This window comes from Stegostoma tigrinum, chromosome 7 (assembly GCF_030684315.1).
Source record: "Stegostoma tigrinum isolate sSteTig4 chromosome 7, sSteTig4.hap1, whole genome shotgun sequence".
Lineage (NCBI taxonomy): Eukaryota > Metazoa > Chordata > Chondrichthyes > Orectolobiformes > Stegostomatidae > Stegostoma > Stegostoma tigrinum.
The window spans coordinates 52,618,588-52,643,127 of NC_081360.1; the positions used below are offsets into that span (position 1 = coordinate 52,618,588).

General features: G+C 40.5%; 1 protein-coding gene and 1 long non-coding RNA gene across 7 annotated transcripts in view; one reads left to right on the top strand and one right to left on the bottom strand.

Annotated features, from left to right (window-relative positions):
- Positions 1–24,540, bottom strand: part of kalrna (kalirin RhoGEF kinase a) — a 693,809-nt gene that overhangs the window by 40,144 nt on the left and 629,125 nt on the right. For both annotated transcript variants that reach the window (XM_059647272.1, XM_059647273.1), the window contains 6 exons: positions 23,669–23,913; positions 18,791–19,038; positions 17,485–17,620; positions 16,153–16,212; positions 768–795; positions 453–615 (listed from right to left, as the gene is read on the bottom strand). In XM_059647272.1, coding sequence (XP_059503255.1) covers positions 453–615; positions 768–795; positions 16,153–16,212; positions 17,485–17,620; positions 18,791–19,038; positions 23,669–23,913 — 880 coding nt within the window. The remainder of the gene's footprint in view (positions 1–452; positions 616–767; positions 796–16,152; positions 16,213–17,484; positions 17,621–18,790; positions 19,039–23,668; positions 23,914–24,540) is intronic.
- LOC132209821 (uncharacterized) overlaps positions 1–24,540 on the top strand; it is a 122,046-nt gene that overhangs the window by 11,416 nt on the left and 86,090 nt on the right. The gene's annotated exons all lie outside the window — the stretch shown is intronic.

The window sequence follows — 24,540 nt, forward strand, 5'->3', positions numbered from 1 at the left end:
AAATTTCACACACGCCATAAGATAAATCAAGAGTGCACAAAGTTGCAAAAGAGTGACCCCGAATAAAGAAAAGTCAGTATTTTGGCCATTTGGTCTGAGCTGAGAACAGATCTTTTCCAGAGGGCCAAGTGCAGGCCAGCAGGAAGCGGGCATGATCTACGTCGACGATGGACATCACAGAGTGGTTACAGGTAAATTAAAGTAAATGTGCGAGGACGGTGCAAGGCAGACAGATGTGGAATAGCAGATCTCCTGGTAGGAATAGCTGCAACCAGGACCTGAGGAGAATAGGAAGTCAAGTTTTATTTCCTATACTTTTTTCCCTGAAGTGTTATCCAATGAGAAAAGATTGAAGCTTCTTCAGTAGACACACATTCATTTTCTGCATGGGAGAAATGCCTTTGCTTCTACAATTGTACAGCATTTTGTGGAGATCCAGCTGATAAAGTTACCTGAATGATAGGGCATAACGAGCATCATTGACAAGAACATTTTGATCTGGCCCTTTCCAGCTCACAGTGGGTTTGGGTCGTCCACATACTTTACAACGTAGTATGACTGTTTCACCAATAGCACATGTCAAATCAGCTAAGGGGACAAGAAATTCAGGCGGCACTGTGCGAAAGAGAAAGACTGGTGTCAGTGAAAATAAAACCTAAAAATGCAAAAGATGTGCAATATCCAAATCCAATCAAATGAATCAGTATTGTAATTGCTCTTAATAAATGCAGCTTCAGCACCGAGACTACAGAAAATGATAAACATACCTTCATGAATAAAATTTGGATTTAGCAACTGTGAAAAAATGGAAATTTGCAGTCAGTAAATTATTTTATTGAAAGCTTTTTCCAAAGGTCTGTCATTTAAAGTAAATGAACAGGTTGTTGGCATGACAGGTATTTAAAAAAAACATCTAATCATAAAATGGTATTACTAAACTGAACTAATCAGGACAATGTTTAATCGTCTTAAATACACCAGTATCTATGGTAGAATACAAGCACCTTGATTTTAAGTACTTTCGATCTGGAGGACTGCCACGGATATCCATCCAAAGCTGGGTGGGTCTTCTTTAAATGAGCACATTGGTGTCTGACAAGGGTAGAGGGGACCGTTATTGCATTTTAACGTGAAGCTCAAGCAGGGTATCAAAATAAGCCTCCCCAAAAGGCAAAACCACCCATAACACAAGAGGCCAACTTGAGTAAGCTTTATTCACTTTCACTTCCTTGTGAGGCAGTACATTTTCAATGCTCCTTCGAGGCTTTGGCCTCCTTAATTCTGGTTTCTCATCAAACCAAACTTACCAGTTTCCCTCAATCCCTCAGACATGTGTCACCCTTCATGTACGAGCAACACTATTTTACCCCAACAGACACAGCCTCATAGTCCTTCATCAGGCTACACACACCACATACCTCCTTTCTCGTTGTGGACAATCACCAGACAGCATGTCAGGATGACACAATGCCTGCTTCCTGGGCAGTCTCTCAAAAGACACCCAGGATGGTCATAGTTCGAGAGTGGGCCAGCCTGACTTGGGTTTTCACAGCTGCTGCTCCTAGTAGCTGCCTATCAAGACTATCTCAAAAGCCCTTTGTGGGGGGTCTGACAGCTTTCCATTTCTCATAGCACAGGCACTGGGGAAGCACCATCAGGAACATCAAAGTCAGAAATGATCACTAGTATGGTTTCAAATGTCACCACATTTAACCCCCAAACGATCGTGACAAGCTACTTCGCTGCGGTACAACTTCAATGCTTTGCAATTGGTTGAAAATCCTGTAATCCACTGGCAGGATAAGCATACCAATGTGAGTGGCCTCTCCAAGGCCAGTGTTCTCAGTATCCAGGCACTAGTTGCACACAGCCAGCTGTGATGGGTCGGCCACATTGTCCACATGTCCGATACAATACCCAGTAAACAAGTGCTCTACTCCGACCTCCACAATGGTAAACAATTACTAAGAAGGCAGAGGAAATGCTGCAAGGACACTCTGAAAGCCTTCCTAAACAAACACAATTACTCCATAGGCACAAACTGGAGAAGAAGAATCCGTGAAGGCATCAACCACTGACAGTCACCAAGTGGGGCACATGAAGGCCAAGCACAAGCAGCAGAACGAGTGTACAGAATCCGGAACCTCCCACCCACTCTCTGCTCAAAACCGCACCCCCCCACCCCCTGTAACAGAATGTACAGCTCCAGAGGATTGGGCTATTCAGCCCCTTGCCCTGGGGTGGAAGCAAGTCATCTCAACCCTGAAGGGCAGTTAGTGGCAGCCAACACCCACTGATGTGGATAATTGTAGGCTATTCATGTTGTCGATGTATGAGGACTGTTGATGCATGATGGGGGAGGGATAATTCAACACAACTGTATTATTTAGCAGCTGCAGAGTTCTGGTAATGGATACTACTGACTCTTACTCTTCCCTTTCATTCATGGCTTCTTGGTCATTTTATACACTTACTCCTCCTGCTCTTCCTTCTCAGCTCATTCGAAGGGTTCTCTTTACATGGTGATCTTAATGTGCCATGCAGCTTACCACAATGGCTTTACCGATTCTCTCAGGGCTGTACTGGAGGATAGAGCCAGACACACTGCATAGCCCAGTCTCTGTAACAAGATACTGACTATTTGTGCAGTGTTTTTATAGACCTACAGATCTGATTGTAGGTGCTCCTTCAGTCTCTCTGCTTTAATTTCTGATTGGAGCCACATAATGAAGGGATAAACCTTTTACCCAAGTATCATGTATTTCAGATATTGTTGCTCTTTGCAAGGGTAGAATTTCAAGCCTCATTGTTCTGTGACTGCATTGCACATTTTTTCAATCCCTTCTGAGGCTGATTTGCAATGTAATGAAGGTTACATTCTGGCTAACGTACTGATTTGATTATTCGCTATTGCTTTTTTCATAGCATTCTATATTTATGTATATTAATTGAACCAACTATAATTTTCTGAAGTGCTAGGTAAACAACATGACACCTTGCTGCTGTTCTATGAACGTGTAGTGACAACACTCATCGCTTGGCTCAACAAGTTTGTGTGTGTCTGTTAGGCAAATCACAGGGCAGCTATCTGCTTCAAGAATTTTGTCAAATGTGCGTCCCAGAGGTAGGGAAAGGCGCCCTCAAGTGACTAGGGGATAAATTGCAAACAGAATTTTCTCACTCTTCTATCATTTTTCAAGCCCCTCCCTTTTAAGAACATCCAATTCCCCTCCCTTTACAATTTGGAAACTTCAATAGAAGGAAATCACAAAATATTGGAGAATAAATAACAAACTCAAGCCCTCTGGAATATCAGATTTAACATTCAAATACAAAGGAAAATTTCAGGTTGATTATTTTCTTTCAATGAACTTTGTCGCACTTTACAAACTTATTGCTAAATCCCTTTTAGCACATCCAATTATTTTACAAATCTATTTGCATACAATTTAAGTAGCATTAATAATAGATAAAAATAATATGGATCAAATACCCCAAAGATGTATTTATGTCTCTTCATATATACAATAATTTTCATGGAGTGTAGGTAGCATATTTTCTCAAAACAAAGGGAGATTTAGGCTGTGAAAAGTGAACTAAAATATATGTTACAGAGACAGTAGGAACTGCCGATGCTGGAGAGTCTCTGAAGAAGGGTCTCAACCCGAAATGTCAGCTTTCCTGCTCCTCTGATGCTGCTTGGCCTGCTGTGTTCATCCAGCTCTACACCTTGTGATCTCATTTAAAATATATGTTAGCACTTTGGTGTGAAGGAAATGAAATTTATACGTGAGCTATGTGATCTAATTTTTTTTAAAGTTAACATTTTACATATTGTTCAAAATTACACACACTGGCTGCAACGGTTACTTCCTGTGTTTGAAAGAGTGAAAATTAATTAAACATATATGAAAGTGAGAACGCAAAATTGCCCATTTTTGTGTCAAAACCTCAGAAGAATGAATTTCCACCTTCTTCCAATTCTCTGATGTAACTTCCATGGAAGAGTTGCACAAATAGCAGAAAAACAGTGTAAATGGAATGTGGAAATAGCCCACTAGTATTTAACAGGCTTATGAAGGGCCATTCTTCCTTAATTGTCACCACCCAGACATGGATTTGGCAGTGATCTGATTGGACACACCGATGATCAGTAAATTCTTTGAACGCTACATGTGGAACTGCAGGAGAAAATGAACTTCACGGTGCTACATCTAATTTAGGCACAAATTCAATTTGATAAACTTTAGTAACAATAAGTTGCCTTTATATGGCACCTTTAGCCTTTACTATGTGAAATGTCTGACAGTACATCAGAGGAATTTCACTAAACAAAATTTGACACTGAGCCACAGAAGGAGGTATTAGGGGAAATGACCAAAATCTTGTTCAAGCAGGCAAGGTTTAAGGACTGTCTAAAAGGTGGAATGAAGGACAGAGTTAATTAGGGACAGCATTAGAGTTTAACATCTTTATAGCTGAATGCATGTCTGCCAATTATGGAGGGCTTAAAGTTGGAGGTGCTTAAGAGACTGGAGTTAGAAGATTACAGATATCTTAGATGGATTAAGAGACAATAAAGCTAAGAAAGGAAAGGCTAAGGATTCATTTTGGAGAAAAGTTGAGAATTTTAAAAATCAAGAGGTTGCCTGATGGGAGTTAATGTAGGATAGCAAGTACAGGGATGAATGGAGATTGCTGCACGTTCAGACAGAAACAGAGTTCTGGATGACTGCAGTTTTACACTAGGTAGTCAGTAGTGCTTTGAAATAGTCAAGACTAAAAGCACAAATAGGTCAACCATGCCCTAAGACTGAGGAAATAAATACACACATCGTATATATATATTTTCTGGCAAGTTTTTGTTGCATGGTTACTAACTGAATGGTTCTGCGCAACCATTTTGTATAGCCTTTTTGCTCCTCTGTGTCACCAGTTAACCTAACCAAAATGTCCATTCTATTTCCATCTCTTGTATTCATTTTCTTTCAGCCCATCTGTAGTTAAGCCTTGGCATGGGATCTGCTTTAAAAAGAAAGAAGCTAACATCTTTATATAGCACTTCTCACAACCATTGGTCATGCCAAAGAACTTTACAGCCAATTAAATATTTTTGAAATGTAGTCACATTTGCAATGTAATCTTGTAATTTAGTATTGTATTGTATTATACTATTATCATTATACTCCACACTCTAACAATCTTTAGTGTATGAACTTTTCTTCTGCTCTTAATCCTACATTTTACCTTTAACAAAAGATCATCACTCATTCTGAGATAACAACATGTAGAGCTGGATGAACACAGCAGGTCAAGCAGCATCAGAGGAGCAGGAAGGCTGATGTTTCGGGCCTAGGCCCTTCTTCAGAAATAATTTCTGAATGAGGGCCTAGGCCCGAAACGTCAGCCTTCCTGCTCCTCTGATGCTACTTGACCTGCTGTGTTCATCCAGCTCTACATGTTGTTATCTCAGATTCTCCAGCATCTGCAGTTCCTACTATCTCATGACTCATTCTGTTTGGTCAGAATGAAATGATAATTATGGTGCTGATGTACTACCTTGCAACCGCAGGCAACAATTCTGTGGCTGTGATCCACTCTGGCATTGTCCTTGCTACACTGGAAGTCAGGCACTGATCCTCTCACAGTGCACACTAAACCTCTGGCACTCAGTCACTCACTAAGGATCCTCCAGGATCCTAAGGATCCAGAGCCACGGCCACTACCACATACAGAGATGAGGGCAACAGATGTATGGGAATGCCATAACTTTTCCTCCAGATCACACACCATCCTGACTTGGAAATACACCTCTCTTCCTTCATTGTTGCTGAATCAAAATCCTGGAATTACTTTCTTAATAGCACTGTGGGTGTACCTACATCCCAAACACTGCAGCATTTCAACAAGGCAGTTCACCATCACCTTCTCAAGGGCAATGAGCGATGGGCAATAAATGTTAGCTTAACCAGCAAAACCCACACCTTATGGATTCTGCTGTCCCTTTAATCTCCTCAGCACAAATGAAAATATCCCTGATTTTTCATTTTCTTTCCCTGCATTGCGCACCCCCCCCGCCCCGGGCCTGTGTGCTTCTTCATACCAGTGAAACTGCGCTGAATTGACTCAAATGTGAATCCTAACAGTGAACCGGGTTATCAAACTGAGGTCTTTCCAAGAATTCATTTCACCTAGAGTTTATCTATATTAACCCTTTCGACACATGAGATTAATTGGAATTTCAGTTAGAACATAGAACATTACAGCACAGTTCAGGCCCTTCGGCCCTCGATGTTGTGCCAACCTGTCATACTGATCTCAAGCCCATCTAACCTACACTATTCCATGTACGTCCATATGCTTGTCCAATGATGACTTAAATGTACTTAAAGTTGGTGAATCTACTATCGTTGCAGGCAAAGCGTTCCATTCCCTTACTACTCTCTGAGTAAAGAAACTACCTCTGACATCTGTCCTATATCTTTCACCCCTCAATTTAAAGCTATGCCCCCTCATGCTCGCCGTCACCATCCTAGGAAAAAGGCTCTCCCTATCCACCCTATCTAACCCTCTGATTATTTTATATGTCTCAATTAAGTCAACTCTCAACCTTCTTCTCTCTAACAAAAACAGCCTCAAGTCCCTCAGCCTTTCCTCGTAAGACCTTCCCTCCATATCAGGCAACATCCTAGTAAATCTGCTCTGCACCCTTTCCGAAGCTTCCACATCCTTCTTATAATGCGGTGACCAGAACTGTACACAATACTCCAAGTGCAGCCGCACCAGAGTTTTGTACAGCTGCAGCATAACCTCTTGGTTCCGGAACTCGATCCCTCTATTAAAATTGTGGTTAATTGCTTTTTAAATTAGTAAAAAGAAATGTGAGTAATGGATACTTCTGTTGACTTTGACAATAATGAAGTGGGTAGATTCCTGATAGTTGAAGGAAATTGTGATACATACATGACTTGATATCAGGTACAGAATCTGTGAGAACAGACATGATCTTGAGGTCAAAAGAGCTGACTGCGTTGATCATTGCTCCACATTTTTCAGATGTTCAGTATCAAGTCCAGTAAGATCACATGGAAACAATAGCATTAAAACAACCTGTTTGATTTAAAACCCATGTTTGTGTTTAACCATAGGAATAATAGTTTGAAATCCTCGCATTGTTCCTACATTGCATTATTCCTTTCATTGGAACACCTAAATAACCTACCTGCAATGCTTGACATGATCTTTTGCCTCAATAACTAACAATGGTGGCAAATTCTACAGGCTCACAATTCTAAACTAACCAAGTTCCACTTGTACTTTATTTTTCTTAAAGTATGACTGTATAAAGACCTTATTTCCATATGCCTTCACTCTAGACCCCTTGAGCATTAGAAATATTTCCTATCCAATCTTCACAATCATAAATACCTCTTACAAATCACACATTCATCACCTCTGTTCTTCGTGTTTTCTTATAGAACATAGAACATTACAGCACAGTACAGGCCCTTCGGCCCTCGATGTTGTGCCGACCTGCCATACCGATCTCAAGCCCATCTAACCTACACTATTCCATGTATGTCCATATGCTTATCCATACTTGACATTATATATTATATGTTATATATTATACTTGACAGCATTCCAGTAAATCTGCAGTCTAATCTATTACTCAACATCTTTCCCGCAATGAGCACTGCAAAACTGGACACTGTGCTCAGAATATGGTCTTGCTAGGATTTTATGTGGATTCACCATGGCTTTTTGATAGACATCCTACTTATCAGAAAAAGCAGTGAACAGTGTCAGGTTGAAATAGGCATTAAATAGATGCTGTACTAACGAGGCATATCCGTTTCAAAGTCTGTGTTTGGCTTTCAATTTTGGTCATAAAATTGATTATGATAGTTCAGATTTGTGAAGAAATGCTGAACAAACACCTGCGGGCTGGTACTTGGGCTGATTTAAAGCAATTTTCATGAAACAGTTTCTGAGGGCTCCACAAGACCATTCCACTGAAGGGGTGTACTGGCTGGCACACAATAACACAGTTTTAGGATGGCTCAGAGTCTATGCTGGGGTGAACAGGTTCATGGATGTGATTCTAGAATTCCAGGTGGAGAAGATTATTAGGAGGTAGCCATGTCGTGCATTCACAGGCAGAAAAAGTCCGCCTCATGGTCTTAACCCTCTGTCCTGGAGCAGTTGGAGCTGCCTCATTTACTCCCCTCAAAGGGCTTCCAATGTATTACAAGTGTCCTCTTCAAAATCCAGGAGAAAGTGAATATTAAACGTGATTTTTAAAGTGAATTTTAAATAGTGCTAAAATTTTTTGGCAATAATCCCTCACCCTCAAATAGCTAGTCATTGTTAAGGTTATCAAATGCTATTCATCAATATTTCCAACAGCCTTATTAATAAGCAAGAGCAGGTAATTTAAGCAGCAAGATGCATTCATTTCCCAAGGTGACATTTGCACTAAACATGGGGAAATGGCATATCAGATCAAGAACTAACCTTGGCCACTTCAAAGTTGTTACAACAAGTTGCTATTGTCAAAAGTTGTCTCCATAACAACTGTTTTCTTTTATGACCTCACCTATTGAAATATTATTTTTCATGTCTTAAGAAACTGAACTTGAAATTGCCTGTTCTTCACCTCAAACTTCTACATTACAAAATATAAGAATTTTAGCCAAATTGTTTTGCCTCATATTTGCGGCTGAAATCTATCAGACACTTTCTTTTTGCTTATATCATTGGTTTCTTAATATCCCTTTGCAGCTTCCTTTTATCCTCGCTGCTCATTCAAATTGAATATTGTCTGAAAGTCATACCTTGCTCCGTCCAGCCATACATAGACATCGTTGAGATACACAGGATTATTAAGCTGGAGAGAGTTCAGAAAAGATTTACCAGGATGTTGCTGGGTTTGGAAGGTTTGAGTTACAAAGGAACGCTAAATAGGTTGGGATGTTTTTCACGGAAAGTAGGAGGTTGACAGGCAAACTTTTAGAAGTTTATAAAATAATGAGGGTTATAGATAGAGTTAATGGTAGTTGTCTATTCCCTAGGATGGGGGATTTCAAGGCAAGGAGGCATATTTTTAAGATGAGAGGAGAGAGATTTAGAAAAGACATGAGGAGCAAACATTTTATACAGAGGGAGGTTCTCATGTGGATTGAACTTCCTGAGAAAGTGGTGAATATGGGTACAATTACAAAGATTGAAAGACATTCGGATAAGTACATGAATAGGAAATTGGAGGGATATGGACCAGGAACAGGCAGATGGGACTAGATCAACGTGGGATTATGTTTGGCATGGACTGCTTAGGCCAAAGGGTCTGTTTCCATGCTTTATGGCTCCATAACTCTATAATAGATTCCCTTGGGGCATCAAAAATGCGTTTCCCACCACTCTCAGAGTGCACCATGCTCTTGTTATCTGAGACATCTCTGAAAACAGCAGCAGAGGGCACAGGAAAGTCTATCCTTAAATAATTTATACTGGATGGAATCATACAGGGGCTTAAGCAATGTGGTCTATAGTAAGATTGGTGGTAGATTAATGTGAGGAATCCAGTGAGGCCTATCTTGATGCTGGGAGCAATTCCCTATATAAACTAATGGGTGGCAAGGTGAGTTTCTCACTAAGCAGCGTGAGTTGCCAATTATGTAATTATGTTGGGGTTATAGTTTGTCAGATGTCTTATTAACAGCACAACATGTCTCAGTAAGATTCAGCTTCCTACTTCAACAAATGTGCTGAATGAGATTGATGTCGAGGATTCTCAACAGGGAGATCAGAACGTGTGCTTGGCAACTTCAACTTCCTGCTGCTGCAAGGGTCCTTTGTGCTGCTCAGCACCAAATAACATGTCAGCACATGAACCAAGAACAGCAGACACATCCCCTACCCACACAAATACAGGCATTAGCATTCTACATTTGCCAATCTTTCATGATCCTAATGGCACCTCTCCAATCCAGTTCTGAGGCAATTAGGAAGCACACATCTGAACTGCAGGCTACAGTACAGACTAGCATAGAAAGACTGCTGGAAGGAGCTTTGCACACAGCGCGGTCACTCACCTCACAGGCTGCATCTCAGGACTGCTCACGTGCTCTCTTAGCACTCCCCCCTTTGTGTCTACAAGTACACTCACAGCATGCTTTGCTAGGTGTTGCCTTGGGATGCCATGCCTAGCCTTCTGGCACTTCAGCCAGAGCCAAAGGCTGCACCTGAATCGACATACTCTTTCGTATAGAGACACGGGCTGCTAACCTTGCTTGTCAGTAGAGATCTGCCTGTGTTGGACAGGTAGGGAACGGCTTCTAGCTGTACAGCACGAGATGTCAGTCTAACAACTACAGTGTGTACCATCTGCCTGAACAGCGAACACACTGCATATTTGTTCAATCAAATGTCCGTGCTGGAAAGTGGATGGGGTCTCGTTCTCAGTCAAGGAGAGCTGCTGTCTTTCAGGGGTTTTCATACCATCAGTCACATGCACAGTCTGTCCATGGTCAGCATCTGTCGAGTGTGCCTGGTCAGGGTATAGTGTGGTGAGTGGGCAACGATCAGTCTTGTACAGCCATCACACACATTCAGGGAATTGCACATCATCAGTCAGGGAGCTGCAAATAGACAGAGGTGTGGTTGGTTTTGTCCCTGGGCAGTTTGTCAGTTGGATATAGCCTGGGGCAAATACAATTCCATGTGTTATTCATTGAGAGGGCTCCAAGGGGGTTCTCAATGGGCAGCGGAGGGGGATCATTGCCAAAAAAAAAGTCTGGCAGTGAAGGTTTAGGAGAAGGGGAGAATGTAATGCCTTAAAAAAAAGTGAATACTAGCCATTGGTGTCCCATCATTTCCAAACATGTGGGATGAGGGACGCGTTGCTTCATCATGTGTCATAAGTGCAGGATTATGGGCTCTGCTGAGTGTAATGATGCTTGAGGTGGATCTGGGATGGAAGGGCTCAGACTACAGCTGGCACTCCCTTTTGGATGTAATGTGTCAGTCATTCAGCTAGCCCAGCACTTTTATCAAGTTGGTGACTGTGGTACAACTGGGGCTGTGGGGAACAGGTAATTGGGGCTGTTGAAAATGTGATTCTGCTACTTGGCCCAATCTGGAGGGTCTGCAGTGCAGCCCAGAAAGAGTGTGCCATACCATCCTGGCAAGCTGCGTGCTGCACAATGGGAGCAGGCAACATGACAATATGGAAGGTGCTCAATAACAGCGAACTGCAGCAGTCTTTGCTTCTCCCTTCACTGATGCTGCTAGACCTGCTGAATTTCTGCAGCACTTTCTATTTCAGTTTTCTAAATGTCTGCTGTCCCTTTAAGGGAATGGGTTGCAGCCCCAGTAGTTTCAGTCTGCAGCTCTTCAGCTCCCCCAGCGTCAACAGCAGAGTGGCTACTGATAGGCTGCAACCCAGCAACAGCAGCATTGCTGGAAGTGGGCTCAGAACCCGGCTGAATCAGGTCATTGGTCAGGCTGGGGGCCTTCCTTTGGCTTGCTGACCACTGTTTCCTTTTGGCAACATGTAACGTTCCCTTCATGCCATCATTAGGTAAACACAACAGATTCTTTCATTTCGCATTCCACCACGGGTCAAGAAACCTAGCCTCTTCATTGGCTGGTTGATAACCATTTGTACCTAGATCAGTATTTTTTTGAAACTGACGGGACTCCTTCTGACGTCTCAAGGTCATTAAAGTCCAAAAATAAATGCTGGTACAAATGTAGCAACGTCAATTGCAAACTACATGCACATTTCTAACTGACTCTTGCTTCTTTGTGGTGTAACTTGTAACCTGTACTCTTGATGGTTAATCACCTACACCACAAAGTCAAACCTTCATGGACTGTAGCATCTGATTCTTCAACCATAGTAATTAGGTGGATATGACAGTCTCCTTGGGATTATCAAGCTTAGAATGAACAGTACGTTCATTAACAGAAATAAGTCTTGTGAAATCTGTATCATTGGGATTACCAATTTCCTCTTTCTTTTCTAAAGCAGATTGCTCCACTATATTATGCTGCTTACCTGTGTAACTTCCTCATTTTCTGAAGCTCTGTAACTGCATGCTAGCTCTGTATTTAGATTTTGATTTTGAGGTAATATTGCATCTTAGCAACAGTGACCTCCATGAATTCCAATGTTATGATCTATATGGTCCTACACTGGCCTTCTAGGAAGTAATATGCCTTTTTAAATTTCCTCAAATAATCTAATTCTAAGCAATTGTTTTTAAAACAGTAAAATTTAATGTTGTTTAAGAAGTGCTGTTCTTTAAGATGTATTCTTGTATTCACCAATGACCAATAAATGTTTAGATTGAATCTCTGTAGAGCTTGCTAGAATCTCCAACATTTTCTTTGTGAGCAATTTTTAAAGTTTAAAATCTGTATTGCTACTGCATTGTAAAAAAAACTCAATAAAACTTTAAGTTGTAGTACTGACTGTTCTATGGTAATTTAGTGCTTTCAGGTTTTTTTTAAAGATGTTCTCCAATACTGTACTTATATATTGCTTGCTTGGTTTTCTTGATAACAAAGTGTGGGGCTGGATGAACACAGCAGGCCAGGCAGCATCGTAGGAGCACAAAAGCTGACATAACCTGATGAAGGGTCTCAGCCTGAAATGCCAGCTTTTGTGCTTCTAAGATGCTGCTTGGCCTGCTGTGTTCATCCAGCTCCACACTTTGTTATCTTGGATTCTCCAGCATCTGCAGTTCCCATTATCTCTGATTACTTGGTTTTTTTGCCTATTTTGACAATTAAATTGCTGGTTACTTGCTTCTTATAGTGATTTTCAACTTCTTGCAGCCAAAGATGGACCTCCCATGTTTTCCCAGGTAAAATGAATGTTTACTCTCCTTTCACTGATAAAAACACCAAACCCTTTCCTCTACAAAAAAAATTAAATGAAGTTCACTGGCCGTGGTCTGCCGAAACCTTGATTTAATGACAGAGTTCTGGTCTTTTTAAATCTTTATTTTCTTCTGCTAGACTTTTTCACTTTACTTCTTTAAATTTTCTCACTTTCAATTTAAATAAAATCTGAGGTCTTGCTGATTCTTTAGCCCCCATCTAAATTTCTTTCTGGCCCTTTGCTGTTCCTGATAGCTGTGACCGCATAGAGTCAATGTGGACTTGCCTTTTTGTTGCTTCATTAGCTGCTGCTGTCTCTTTGGGTCAGTAATCACGCTTCAGCTATTGACTGTCTGTGTCTTCTAAGTGTGTGAATGCTCATATGGTAATAAACTTGCTTGTGTTTTTCTTTTCTTTTCTTTTGGGTCTTCTGAATTCATTTTCCTCATAGTATGGGTCGAATCTGCATCACTACAACCTTGTGGTGCTTTCCCAGATGACCACTCCAGTTGCCTTCTGGTATTTGCCACCTCTATCAATGTGTGGTACTGGGTTGTTTGAGGTAGTTCATACCACCAATCCTACTTTTTCTTTGCTTTGTCTTGGGGCTATCTAGCAATTAATGGAGAAGTGCACCACTATACACTATCAACAGAACAGTTCTTCGATAACAAGAAGGTTTATCACATGCTAGTAATAAATATAACTACATCTGGTCGAGCATAATTGTTAGGACCTTAGGGAGCAGGCAGGGTTGCATCTATTCCCATCAAAGATGGAGTAGAACTCCTTGTTTCACCCCTGCATGTGTCATTAGTCAAATGATGGAGCCAGTGTAACATGAAAATTAATTCCTTCAGAACTACTGCCTTACACAATATCCACCACTTTTCAAATGCAGGCATTGGTGGCGAGATGATGGACCCAACAGCCTTGCCATCTCACCTGATATATCATTCCCCCAACTTCCAGCACAGTCCACAAGACCCTATAAAATATCAGCTAAGGTCTCCAGGTATGTTGACTTGGTGAAAGATTGGATGTAGAGAACTGAACAAGGCACAAAGTCTCTGTACCATATGATTTAGCCTGGCCCAGAGTTTCTGTAAAGAACAAGACTAGATAGTTCTTTTGTAGAAATCAATGAGATGGGTCTAGTTTACCCTATGTTCAATTTGAGAAGGTTCTGGTTCACCCATACATAGGTGGCCTGGGCTAGTTACCCATTGGAGATGTCACTGCTAAACATGTGGGCAATCATTTACATGTTTATGGATAATGTCTCCAAATTGAAAATCAGAAAATAGGAACTGTGTGAGACTTTCAATCTTTTAGCTCCAAGTGCTATATCCAACTCCTTCTCGAAATTATACCAATGTTTTGACCTTAATTGTTCTCTGTTTTCCTTCTATTACTTTGAGTGATGATGCCAGCTGATGAGGGCAGTCCTGTGTCATTTGTTTGAGACTGAAGTTTCAGCCTTGAAAGTGTGTAATTTATGTCAGTGGTGTGAATAATGTAGGTGATCACAAAGGTCTCGATGGAGGAGTGGCTGTGGAGTTGATGTCCTTGGAGGTGGTAGTGAGGTGGAGTGAGGCAGCGTTAAATGAGCTATGGGATGGTGTAATATTATTTAATTAAAAAAGGTTTAGTAAAATTACTTCTGTTCTAAGGTAAGAACCTCTGTAGAGTCAGCATGGAGACAGACCCTCTGGTCCAACTAGTCCATGCGGACAATGTTTCCAAAACAAACTAATCCCACTTGCCTGTGTTTGGCCCATATCCCTCCAAACACTTCCTATTTAGGACTTATTCAAATTTCTTTAAAATGCTGTAATTGTACCTGCATCCACTTCCTCCAGCAGTTCATTCCACACACAAACCACGCTCTGCATACAAAAATTGCCCTCATGTCCTTTTTAAATCTTTCTCCTCTCACCTTAAAAATATGGCCCTTAGTTTTAAACTCCATCACCCTTGGGAAAAGACCTTTGACATATTCCATTTTGCATCTCTTGCTATCATTTCAAATGAACACCAAATTTTTAAAAATGTGATTAAAACCTCGCCAATGTAGGTAATTTATAATATTACAACACTGTTAGTCTAGGCATCTAGCTGGAATGTACCTGTGTTGTAAATTGAACTATCTGTCTTGCATTCTTCCCCAGCCAACATAAAGTATATTTAATACCGTTTGTAAACTGATTTTGAACAAAGCATTTAAAATGTAAAACTAAACTAATAGAGGGATCGAGTTTCGGAACCAAGAGGTTATGCTGCAGCTGTACTAAACTCTGGTGCGGCCGCACTTGGAGTATTGTGTACAGTTCTAGTCACCGCATTATAAGAAGGATGTGGAAGCTTTGGAAAGGGTGCAGAGGAGATTTACTAGGATGTTGCCTGGTATGGAGGGAAGGTCTTACGAGGAAAGGCTGAGGGACTTGAGGCTGTTTTTGTTAGAGAGAAGAAGGTTGAGAGGTGACTTAATTGAGACATATAAAATAATCAGAGGGTTAGATAGGGTGGATAGGGAGAGCCTTTTTCCTAGGATGGTGACAGCGAGGACGAGGGGGCATAGCTTTAAATTGAGGGGTGAAAAATATAGGACAGATGTCAGAGGTAGTTTCTTTACTCAGAGAGTAGTAAGGGAATGGAATGCTTTGCCTGCAACGGTAGTAGATTCGCCAACTTTAGGTACATTTAAGTCGTCATTGGACAAGCATATGGACGTACATGGAATAATGTAGGTTAGATGGGCTTGAGATCGGTATGACAGGTCGGCACAACATCAAGGGCCGAAGGGCCTGTACTGTGCTGTAATGTTCTATGTTCTATAAACTACTTTTTTAAAATGTAGTGTCCTGAGCAGAGATATCTTTGATAACTGGGTAATGCTATCTAACTTTTCGACAACTGAGAAAACTCATGGATAAAATCAGGTATCTTCAGAGACTGTCAATGATGGACATTTGTTAATTTTGAGTTACAGGATGACGTGAACTTAAGATACTGGAAACCCAATCACTAGATCCTCCAAAAAGCCAAACATTCATCTAATTTCAGTGTCTCCTCTATTGGCCTGGCGGAAATCAATCTTGCAACAATGAGGATTTTAAAGTTCTTTGTAACACACACTTCTCACCCCAGTGGTAAAAAAAAACTTAAAAGACAAAAGCTAAAATCGCTGATCATTGTCCTTTCATCACCACTACTCAACAGGCAGATTTGTTTGAATATCATAATCAAAACAGTTGTTACTACCTCCATACTAGTTTTAGGGTCAAGATCATCACATTCGGATTCCTCAGAACTGTTAGACTCCTTTAGTGCAGCATGAGGGAAGAAAAAGAGCAAAGTTAGGTTGAGGAAAGCAGTTAGTTATATTTAAGCTTGAAATACAATTCTTGACCAAAACTATGCCCTGCACATCAATGACTCAAATCATTAACCACTTTTACAAAAACTTTGCAGCAAAGTACATCCATTAAAGAATTTATGTTAATTAGAAAGCTTACTCTAGCTTCTCACTTGCAGAAATTCTACGACTCAGGAATTTAGAAAAACATACAGACAGCATGGCATGATGCACTGTATTCAAGTTGCAACAAGTAGGTTTCCTGTTTTTCCACCTGATAGATAACGTCACTTAATCCACAACAGTAACAAATAGTGTTGAACAAAAATATAGAAGGTCAATCACAATAGTCCACTATAAAATGGTTCCTAGTTTGTTCAGGAACACTGCAGCAACAGGTTTGGGTTGGTAGGTGTGGAACTATAGTTTGCTTCACAGGGAATAGGGTTTCAGTTTAATTGATACCTTAGTACACTTTTTTAAAAGTTACAAAGAGGCATTTATTATAGAAAAATTAGAAAAGGCTTAAGGGATTCTTTTCAAGTACATTCTTAGAAAGCTGGTTGGACCTTGGAAATATTTTCAGCTGTCCAAACAAACATTGTTCCATGCCTTCAGTGAGTTCACACTTTACATGTAGTAAGATAAGAGACAACAAAGTTGTTAAAAACTTAATTTATTCACAATTGCAGCAAACGTATTATGGTACATTGTGTTCTCTGAACTTCAGACCTACTCACAAACAGAAGTGCAATTAGTGGCAACAAATCAGCAGCATTATTACTGCCAACATGGATGTGCTTTTTTCTGATGTTAGTTCCAAAGGTAAGTGTTAATAATGGGCTGTCGAAGCTGACTGTTGTTTAAAGGTAAAGTGATAAGGTTTGCATTAACTCAGGAACCATTTCTGGTCTGGTGACTTGGATGTGGAATTTTATACATTTTCACCACCACAGCGATGTTGTAGTTTGCAAATGCTCAGTACATTTGTACTCATGAATATTTAATATTATTAATCTCATCTGGGTCCATCGAAACAAATCTGTAATTTAGAAAAAAAGGCTCACACCATTGTTTTAGGTGATACAAAGCTGTTGATATAGTTGTGTACATTGATCATTTTGATTCTTCTGCAACAGTGATATATTGAAAGCTGGCTAAGCAATCAAACCTGCACTACTTTCTGACTAGACCTTAAACTACATCAACACACAGCTCCTAAATGTTGACTTACTCACATCAACAGAGGCTTTGTTGGTCAGAATATCCTTGGATTTACGATCATCATTTTCAAACCTCCCTTCATTTTTCACACTGCTCTCCTTTTCTCCACGTTTTCTCAAATGCAGTGATGTATGCCAAGAACATGACTTCCTGTTGTACCAAAAAATGCACCAAATAACTTGAATATCTTAGGCTTCTGATGGAAATGGGGCCAAAAACAATTCTCTTCATTCGTAAAACTCTGGTAGCCATCAGCAGAATCAACAAAGGAAAACAAACGTGGTATGCTCTCATAACAAAATCAGTCAAAATATCTTATTCCCACTGCCAAAACACTAACAGATTTAGTAGCAAACAAGTCCCAATATGTAGGAAATCTTCACTAGTTCTCTGCTGAATATCACATAATCTCACAAGATTTGAATTTGGCATTTGCATTTCCTTCAAAATTCAATGATAATGCACAATTAACATCTCATGAGACTATGAAATATACAGATTGAAAATCGCAGAATGTGTTGGCAAAAAGAGATGCTCGTTTCACCGAAGTCAATGATTAAAGTGTGACACTAATTATTGGTCACATGTAATAAAATATGAAGCTAAAAGTAGGTGAGGTGTGCCCTAATCACTGCACTTTAGAATTTAGCAGAAGTTTTCTTGCCATTTTACTTAATTAAAACATGCTCATATTCAAGATTAATTTACATATTTAAAATACATTTATTATTAGTTACATTACAGGTACAACGAAGAGCATTCTGACTATATTGCACAACCTTACTTTATTTATGTGGGCATATTAAATAGTGCAAAATATTTTTGTACAGGAATGTATTAGAAGGAGTCCTGGCGAAACAAAAAGTAAGTTTTTTTTACAATATACTGTCAATAAATTTGAAACAAAAAGAATTTCTTAAAAAATTACATGCTGTACAAATTGCCATAGACAACAAAAACAACTCTCCATCTGGAGGAGACAGGCCTCAGTTCAACATTAGGCCTGATGCCAAATGATTATAAAAGTCAAAACAAACATATTAGTAACACAACATAAATATAATTCCAGTCCAATCATTTCCACGTGAGTGTAGTGTTAAAAGTAAAACATGCCATGACTGCATAATTGTCACTTGTATTACAAATATTAACAGAAAAATGGAGCTGCCAGACATGGCTCCTTTAAGATGAAGATCCAGTATTCACTGGGTACTTCTGAAGTTTGTTCCAATAGCCTTGTGGATAAAATCAGGAGGGAAAACCAGCCATCTTTTTCTTTACATCCACACGCTGCTTCCAGGGCAGCCACTTGGCACTTACTTGATGCATCCTTCGTCAGTCTCTGTGGAGTAGTCACTGGTATAACTCAGGATAAAGCCTGGAATCCACCCTTCAGCAGCAGGGGAGTGTTCATTCGCAGGTCGGTACACTAGGAACATGTTTTGCTGGTTAATGGCAAGGACCTGAACCACTTCTCCCTGAAACACGCAGATCTCATTCTCCTTCACTGCACTGTAATCTTGAGTGACCAACATGGTAGAGGTCCCATTGCATCCAGCAGTGTTGTTCTGTGCAAAGCAAACAGCACCCAATTAGCATTCACTGCATTCACATTCCGAGAGCCTGCAGCGATTACAGGAGCATCATGATTTTCTAATGTTGACCTTCAGGAAAGCTGGTTTAAAAATCAATTCACAAAGTGAAAGGAATAAAATGCTTAAGTTTACTTTTCATTCTTCCTTACTTGTTTGCTTCCGATCTAGAATCAGCTCTGAATAAAGGTCACTGGACCTAAAATGGTAACTCTACTTCCTCTCCACAGATGCTTTCAGACCTGTTGAGGTTTTCTAGCAATTTCTGATTTTGTTTCTGATTTCTAGCATCTGCAGTTATTTAGTTTTCCTTTGTGACATGTCTCAACTGTCAAGCAAATACTGCTCTGTCAACATTCACAAAATGCTGGCCACTAGAATTTATTTGATACCTTCTATAGTATTGGTCACATTACAGGTGGAACACAGGATTAACAAATCAAACAAGAATCTTCAGATGTAAACAACTGGGCTAATCTAGTGACTGCCTTATGAGATGAGTTAATAAAATTACCATATCACTTAAAAAAGTTATTTTCGCTCTTTTCCACATGCCCAATGAAGAACGAGTGAGTATTTTCCTGAATCTATCCTACTGCTGTCTCCTTTCTAAATTCACTTATTCTCATGGCCTTCAAAAAGAATTACACTTAGTTTTCCTGCGTCTCCTGGTAAACATTCTCATCAGCGCAAAACCAATGTAAATGTTGTGCTTCTTGTGCTGGAGAAACTCAGCAAGTCTGGCAGCATCTCCACAGAAACAAAGTTAACATTTCAAGTCCAGTGTAAGTCTTCTTTAGAACTTACAGGTGCTGAAGGCCCTCTGGATTTTCCTCCTCCTCTTCCCTCCAAATCCTTCCCTTCTTCTTATTCAACCTTTTGCCATGTATTCATCACATCATCTGATGCTGATTAATCTGTACTCAGCAAAGGACCTACTTCTATTCCTTTATGCCCTCATCTCAATGAATTACAGTATAACCTTACACTGATGTTAAGCTCTTCTTCCACCACTTCCATGGCCACCTCTTGGGAAAGGAAGCCTAGCCGGTTCCACAAACCCATTCACCCAACTTCAATACTCCCCTCCACCTGGAGCTCTCCCTCTGGCCTTTTACCTGCAAAGAATCATCATAGAATCCCTACAGTGTAGAAGCAGGCCATTTGGCCCATTAAGTCCATACTGCACCTTCGAACAGAATTACACCCAGACCCTTACCCTTACCCTGTAATCCTGCATTTTCCCATGGCTAATCCACCTAACCCACACATCTTTGAACACTATGGGCAATATAACATGGCCAATCCACGTAACTTGCACATCTTTGGACTGTGGAAGGACACCGGAGCACCTGGAGCAAACCCATGCAGACACAGGGAGCATGTGCAAGCTCCACACAGCCTTGAGGCTCGAACCAAACCCAGGTCCCTAAACACTGAGCCATTATGCCACCTTAGCCACATGCACTTGGTCTTTTCATTGAGAACCACTGACATGACATCAGCTGCTGGAATTTCTCTGCTCCCTTCACTGTCTCTAAGCTCTCCTTCTGAGCTTGCTGCACTCTGTTCTCTAAGGTATACCCTGACTTTGCCGTTAATCCTGTCAATAGGCTGGTGCTGCTGCCATTTGGCCTGCTGATCCCTACGTTGTAGAAGCTGAGCACCAAATCTTGAAGCACTTCCTTCTATCTCCCCTTGGATCATGGCCTTCTCACTGAACATCAAGCAAATAAAAAAGTTTTCCAAAGAAGGGCCACAGGACTCAAAACGTTAACAACCACAGATGCTCATAAAGCTTATCACTGTCATCAGTAATTCCACCATTAATCCTCAGACCCTCTTGGAGTGCAAATCCGTGTGCTGTCATGGTAAATGGTGGGATCAGCAGTACCTTTCAGGTGCATAGTTAGGAAATCACATTGTGCACATGTACCCTTTCATTCTTCAGCAACACCATGCAGATAGACTGTTTCAATCATTTTCTCAGGCTCTTTAATTCTGAAGAAGTAACGCTCACCTATTCTTACCTTCGACCCACCTTTCCTATAAATCCACCACAGTAACATAATAGACCAGGAGAAAGAAACTGATGAGAAACTAAAAGATGAAGATGTGACATTCCAGCTGCTCTGTCAGGTTTAACATTCCTCTACACCACCTTCTCCAAATTAATATCCAAATCACACCTACTTCACTCACCCAGACGAAACTGGAGATTTGGGTAAGAATCTGATACATCCTCATGGAGGCTGAGCAAAAGGCTTCCCCTGAGTAACGGAACTTCTCAATTAATAAAGTTGCAATGGAGAATAAAGAGTTTTGAGGAATACCACACTTACATGTAGACCTTTACTTTGATCTCTGACAATTCATGACAGCTGTAGGTGTCTGTGCAGCAACATCATGTGTGGTTTTTAGATATAACAGTGTGGAGCTGGAGGAACACTGTGTAGAGCTGGAGAAGCACAGCAGGCCAGGCAGCATCAGAGGAGCAGGAAAGTTGACATTTTGGGTTGGACATCTGAAGAAGGGTCCCAACCCAAAACGTCAACTTTCCTGCTCTTCTGATGCTGCCTGGCCTGCTGTGTTCCTCCAGGCACTCTGTGTTATCTCTGACTCCAGCATCTCCAGTTCTTATTATCTATGTGTGGTTTTTAAATTCCTTTCAGGCATCGTTATTCATTCCAAAACAAATGTGGCAGTTGAAAAGTAGCCAGGGACCAATCAGTGACTGTATCTCCACTGCAGCTCTGGAAGCATTAGGGTCAGAACACAATTTAGCTTTGTGTCAATGTTGGCAGGATGTGATAGCCAGCACTGGGCCAGCCAACATGATGGCCACAGAGCCTAAGGAACTGGCTGGAGTCCTGTCGGCAATCATTACTGTCTGGCAGGACCACAGGTCTAAGCAAGTGGCTGGCATCTCTGGGTGGAACGTCTTTTTAAAAAAAACGAAACTTATCATAATAAAATAGAATGTGCAATGACATGACACTTCACTGTTACTGGAGGTCAGAGCCATCTAGGACAGTGTTCACTTCTGTGACATGAAGTCTGCATTCAGGGTGACAATAATTGATATGATCAAGTTGGCGAAAGAAGGCTATAGTGATGTGATAGCAGTTCTAATGGTTTAAGAGAATGCCCCATTGTTTGGAAGTGAAAACGAAAGATTTACGGTAGTAGTGATATACAGAAGAAAAGTCTTCAGTGATGACACATACTATGTCTTTTACAATCTAGCTGCTGATTCTCTTTGCTTTATACAGTGTAGTCTCTGATTTCTTCAATGATAATGGAATAGATTGGTATGCCATAGAGAAAGCTGGCTCTGTTCCTCCAAGGCCCTGCCTTAAACAAAGGTACACAAATCTTACATTAGGTTAAAAGTGAGACAGCAAAAGGCAATCTCAGGTCTTTGTACAGGAAAATATAAGGTTAATAAGAGGTTGAAAAACATTAGCAGACTGCAGACATTTACTGCTTAACATTTCCAGACACTTCAGGCTCATGCAAATGCAAGCTTCACCTTGCAGCGTTGCACCTCCCAGATTGAGTATCCAAATTATCCAAAGTATTCAGTGAAAATCAGAGTAACCAGTGTAAAGCAGGAAACTCTCAACTGCTGGGACACTGGCTGTCACTCGACAGCATATTCAAATGAGATCAGAGAGGGCTCAAATAGATAAAATTGTAGAAGGCATAGAAGAAAACAAGGAAACTTGGAGAATAATTTTAAAAGCACACAAAAGGAGGATGTAACTTTCAACAAAACCTCATAAAAATATGTCCCCATTTCGATGCCATGGATGAGTTAACTATTCACCCGTTTTTAACTTTGCTGATGTTTAAACACATTAGTTCATTTTCTTTGTTCTATTAAAATTGGTGTACATGAAGGAAGATGCAGTGTTGTGGGGCTTGCTTCAATGCTACAGGCATTGAAGGTATAAATACTCTTTTATGGAGCACAGTTAAACCTATTGAATAGCCTAAACCAGATTACTTTAATTGTACAAGTACATTATTTAAAATAAGTGGTCATCATTGAATCCAGTTAACAACGCAACAAATCAAATAGCCTAATATCTGTCAACAGCTAAAGGTTGGTGAAACATGAAGTAACCTCATTGGTAAAAGACTTTCATATATTTTGATCCCTCTCCCTATACCTTTTGTTAATTCCATCAACAAGAAGAACTGCTTTGAGACATGATGGCATAATTTGCAATTTACAAAGATTGTTCATCAACAATGTGTGCAGTTGCAATATATTTTGAAATGTTGACAATTGAGCGTGATATTATTACTTGTGTAAATTTTATTACTCTGATGGCATACTGTCATTCATGGTCCACTAAGAGCAAATGATTGTCATAAATGTTTCTTTGTTTGTTGGAAATATTGTCTGCGTTTTTAATTCAGATTATTTATCTAATGGCTAGTTTGCTGATATGATTGAATAGACTGGAGCACTGGATAATCCTTAATGTGTCTTGAAAGTTAAGAGCCCAAGCAACTTGAGCTATTGATGGACTAGTTTGTCTCCTCTGGTGAGGCAAAAATGATTAAACAAGTTTGAAGGACTTTCTTGTGTAGGTACCTTGATTTGCTCGTAATTATCTCCATATTGCTGATCGTCATTGTAGTTTGTCGTGCCATTGGAGGTAGATAACTTTAACGCTGGTAGTGAAGGATTGTGAGCCGATGGCTTCGGTGGCTTTTCACACCCCACCTGTGCAGTGGAGAGTGCTCTGATTTTGGGCTGGGGAATCCGGCTTGCTTGTGTTTTGACTAAGGAATTACTACCACTTTCTTTTTTCATATATTCAATTGGTGATTGCAGTGCTGTAATAAAAATCAATTATGTCACAGAGGGAACAAGATAAACTAAGTACAGATTATACATAATTGACACTGTCATAAAAGAAAACAACTGATGGCGTGTAACTTTGATTCTTATTAACAGTGTTGTGCTTTCAGATAATGCTGCTAAGCAGCGACTTGCAGGTTAAAAATAGGAGGGGACCATGAATAGATATGTGGGGGACACCAGAGGTAATTGTGTGTAAGCGGGCCAAGTAGCCATTCCAAGTGATGCTCTGGATATGAGTAGATGTATAGAACCAAGTAAGAGCAGTTGCACCCATTTGGACAACAGAAAAGATGTGTTGGAAGAGGATAGTGTCAAAGGTCAAAACGGTAAGGCAAGCACACAAGACATCTTTTGCGGTTTTGTTAAAGGCTGTTTGGTACCAAGGCAGAGACAGATTTCTAATTGCAGGATCTCAGGCATGGAGCTCCAGGAAAGACAGGAATTGATTTGCGAGGCAACAACACATTGAAGGACTTGGGAGAGAAAAGTGGCAGCAGATGGGATGGACAGAATGTTAGGGTTTGTTTGTTTAGGAGTGGGCTGATAAAGGCAGACTCGTAGGGGAGGCTGACAATTCGTGAACAGAGACAATATTGGGC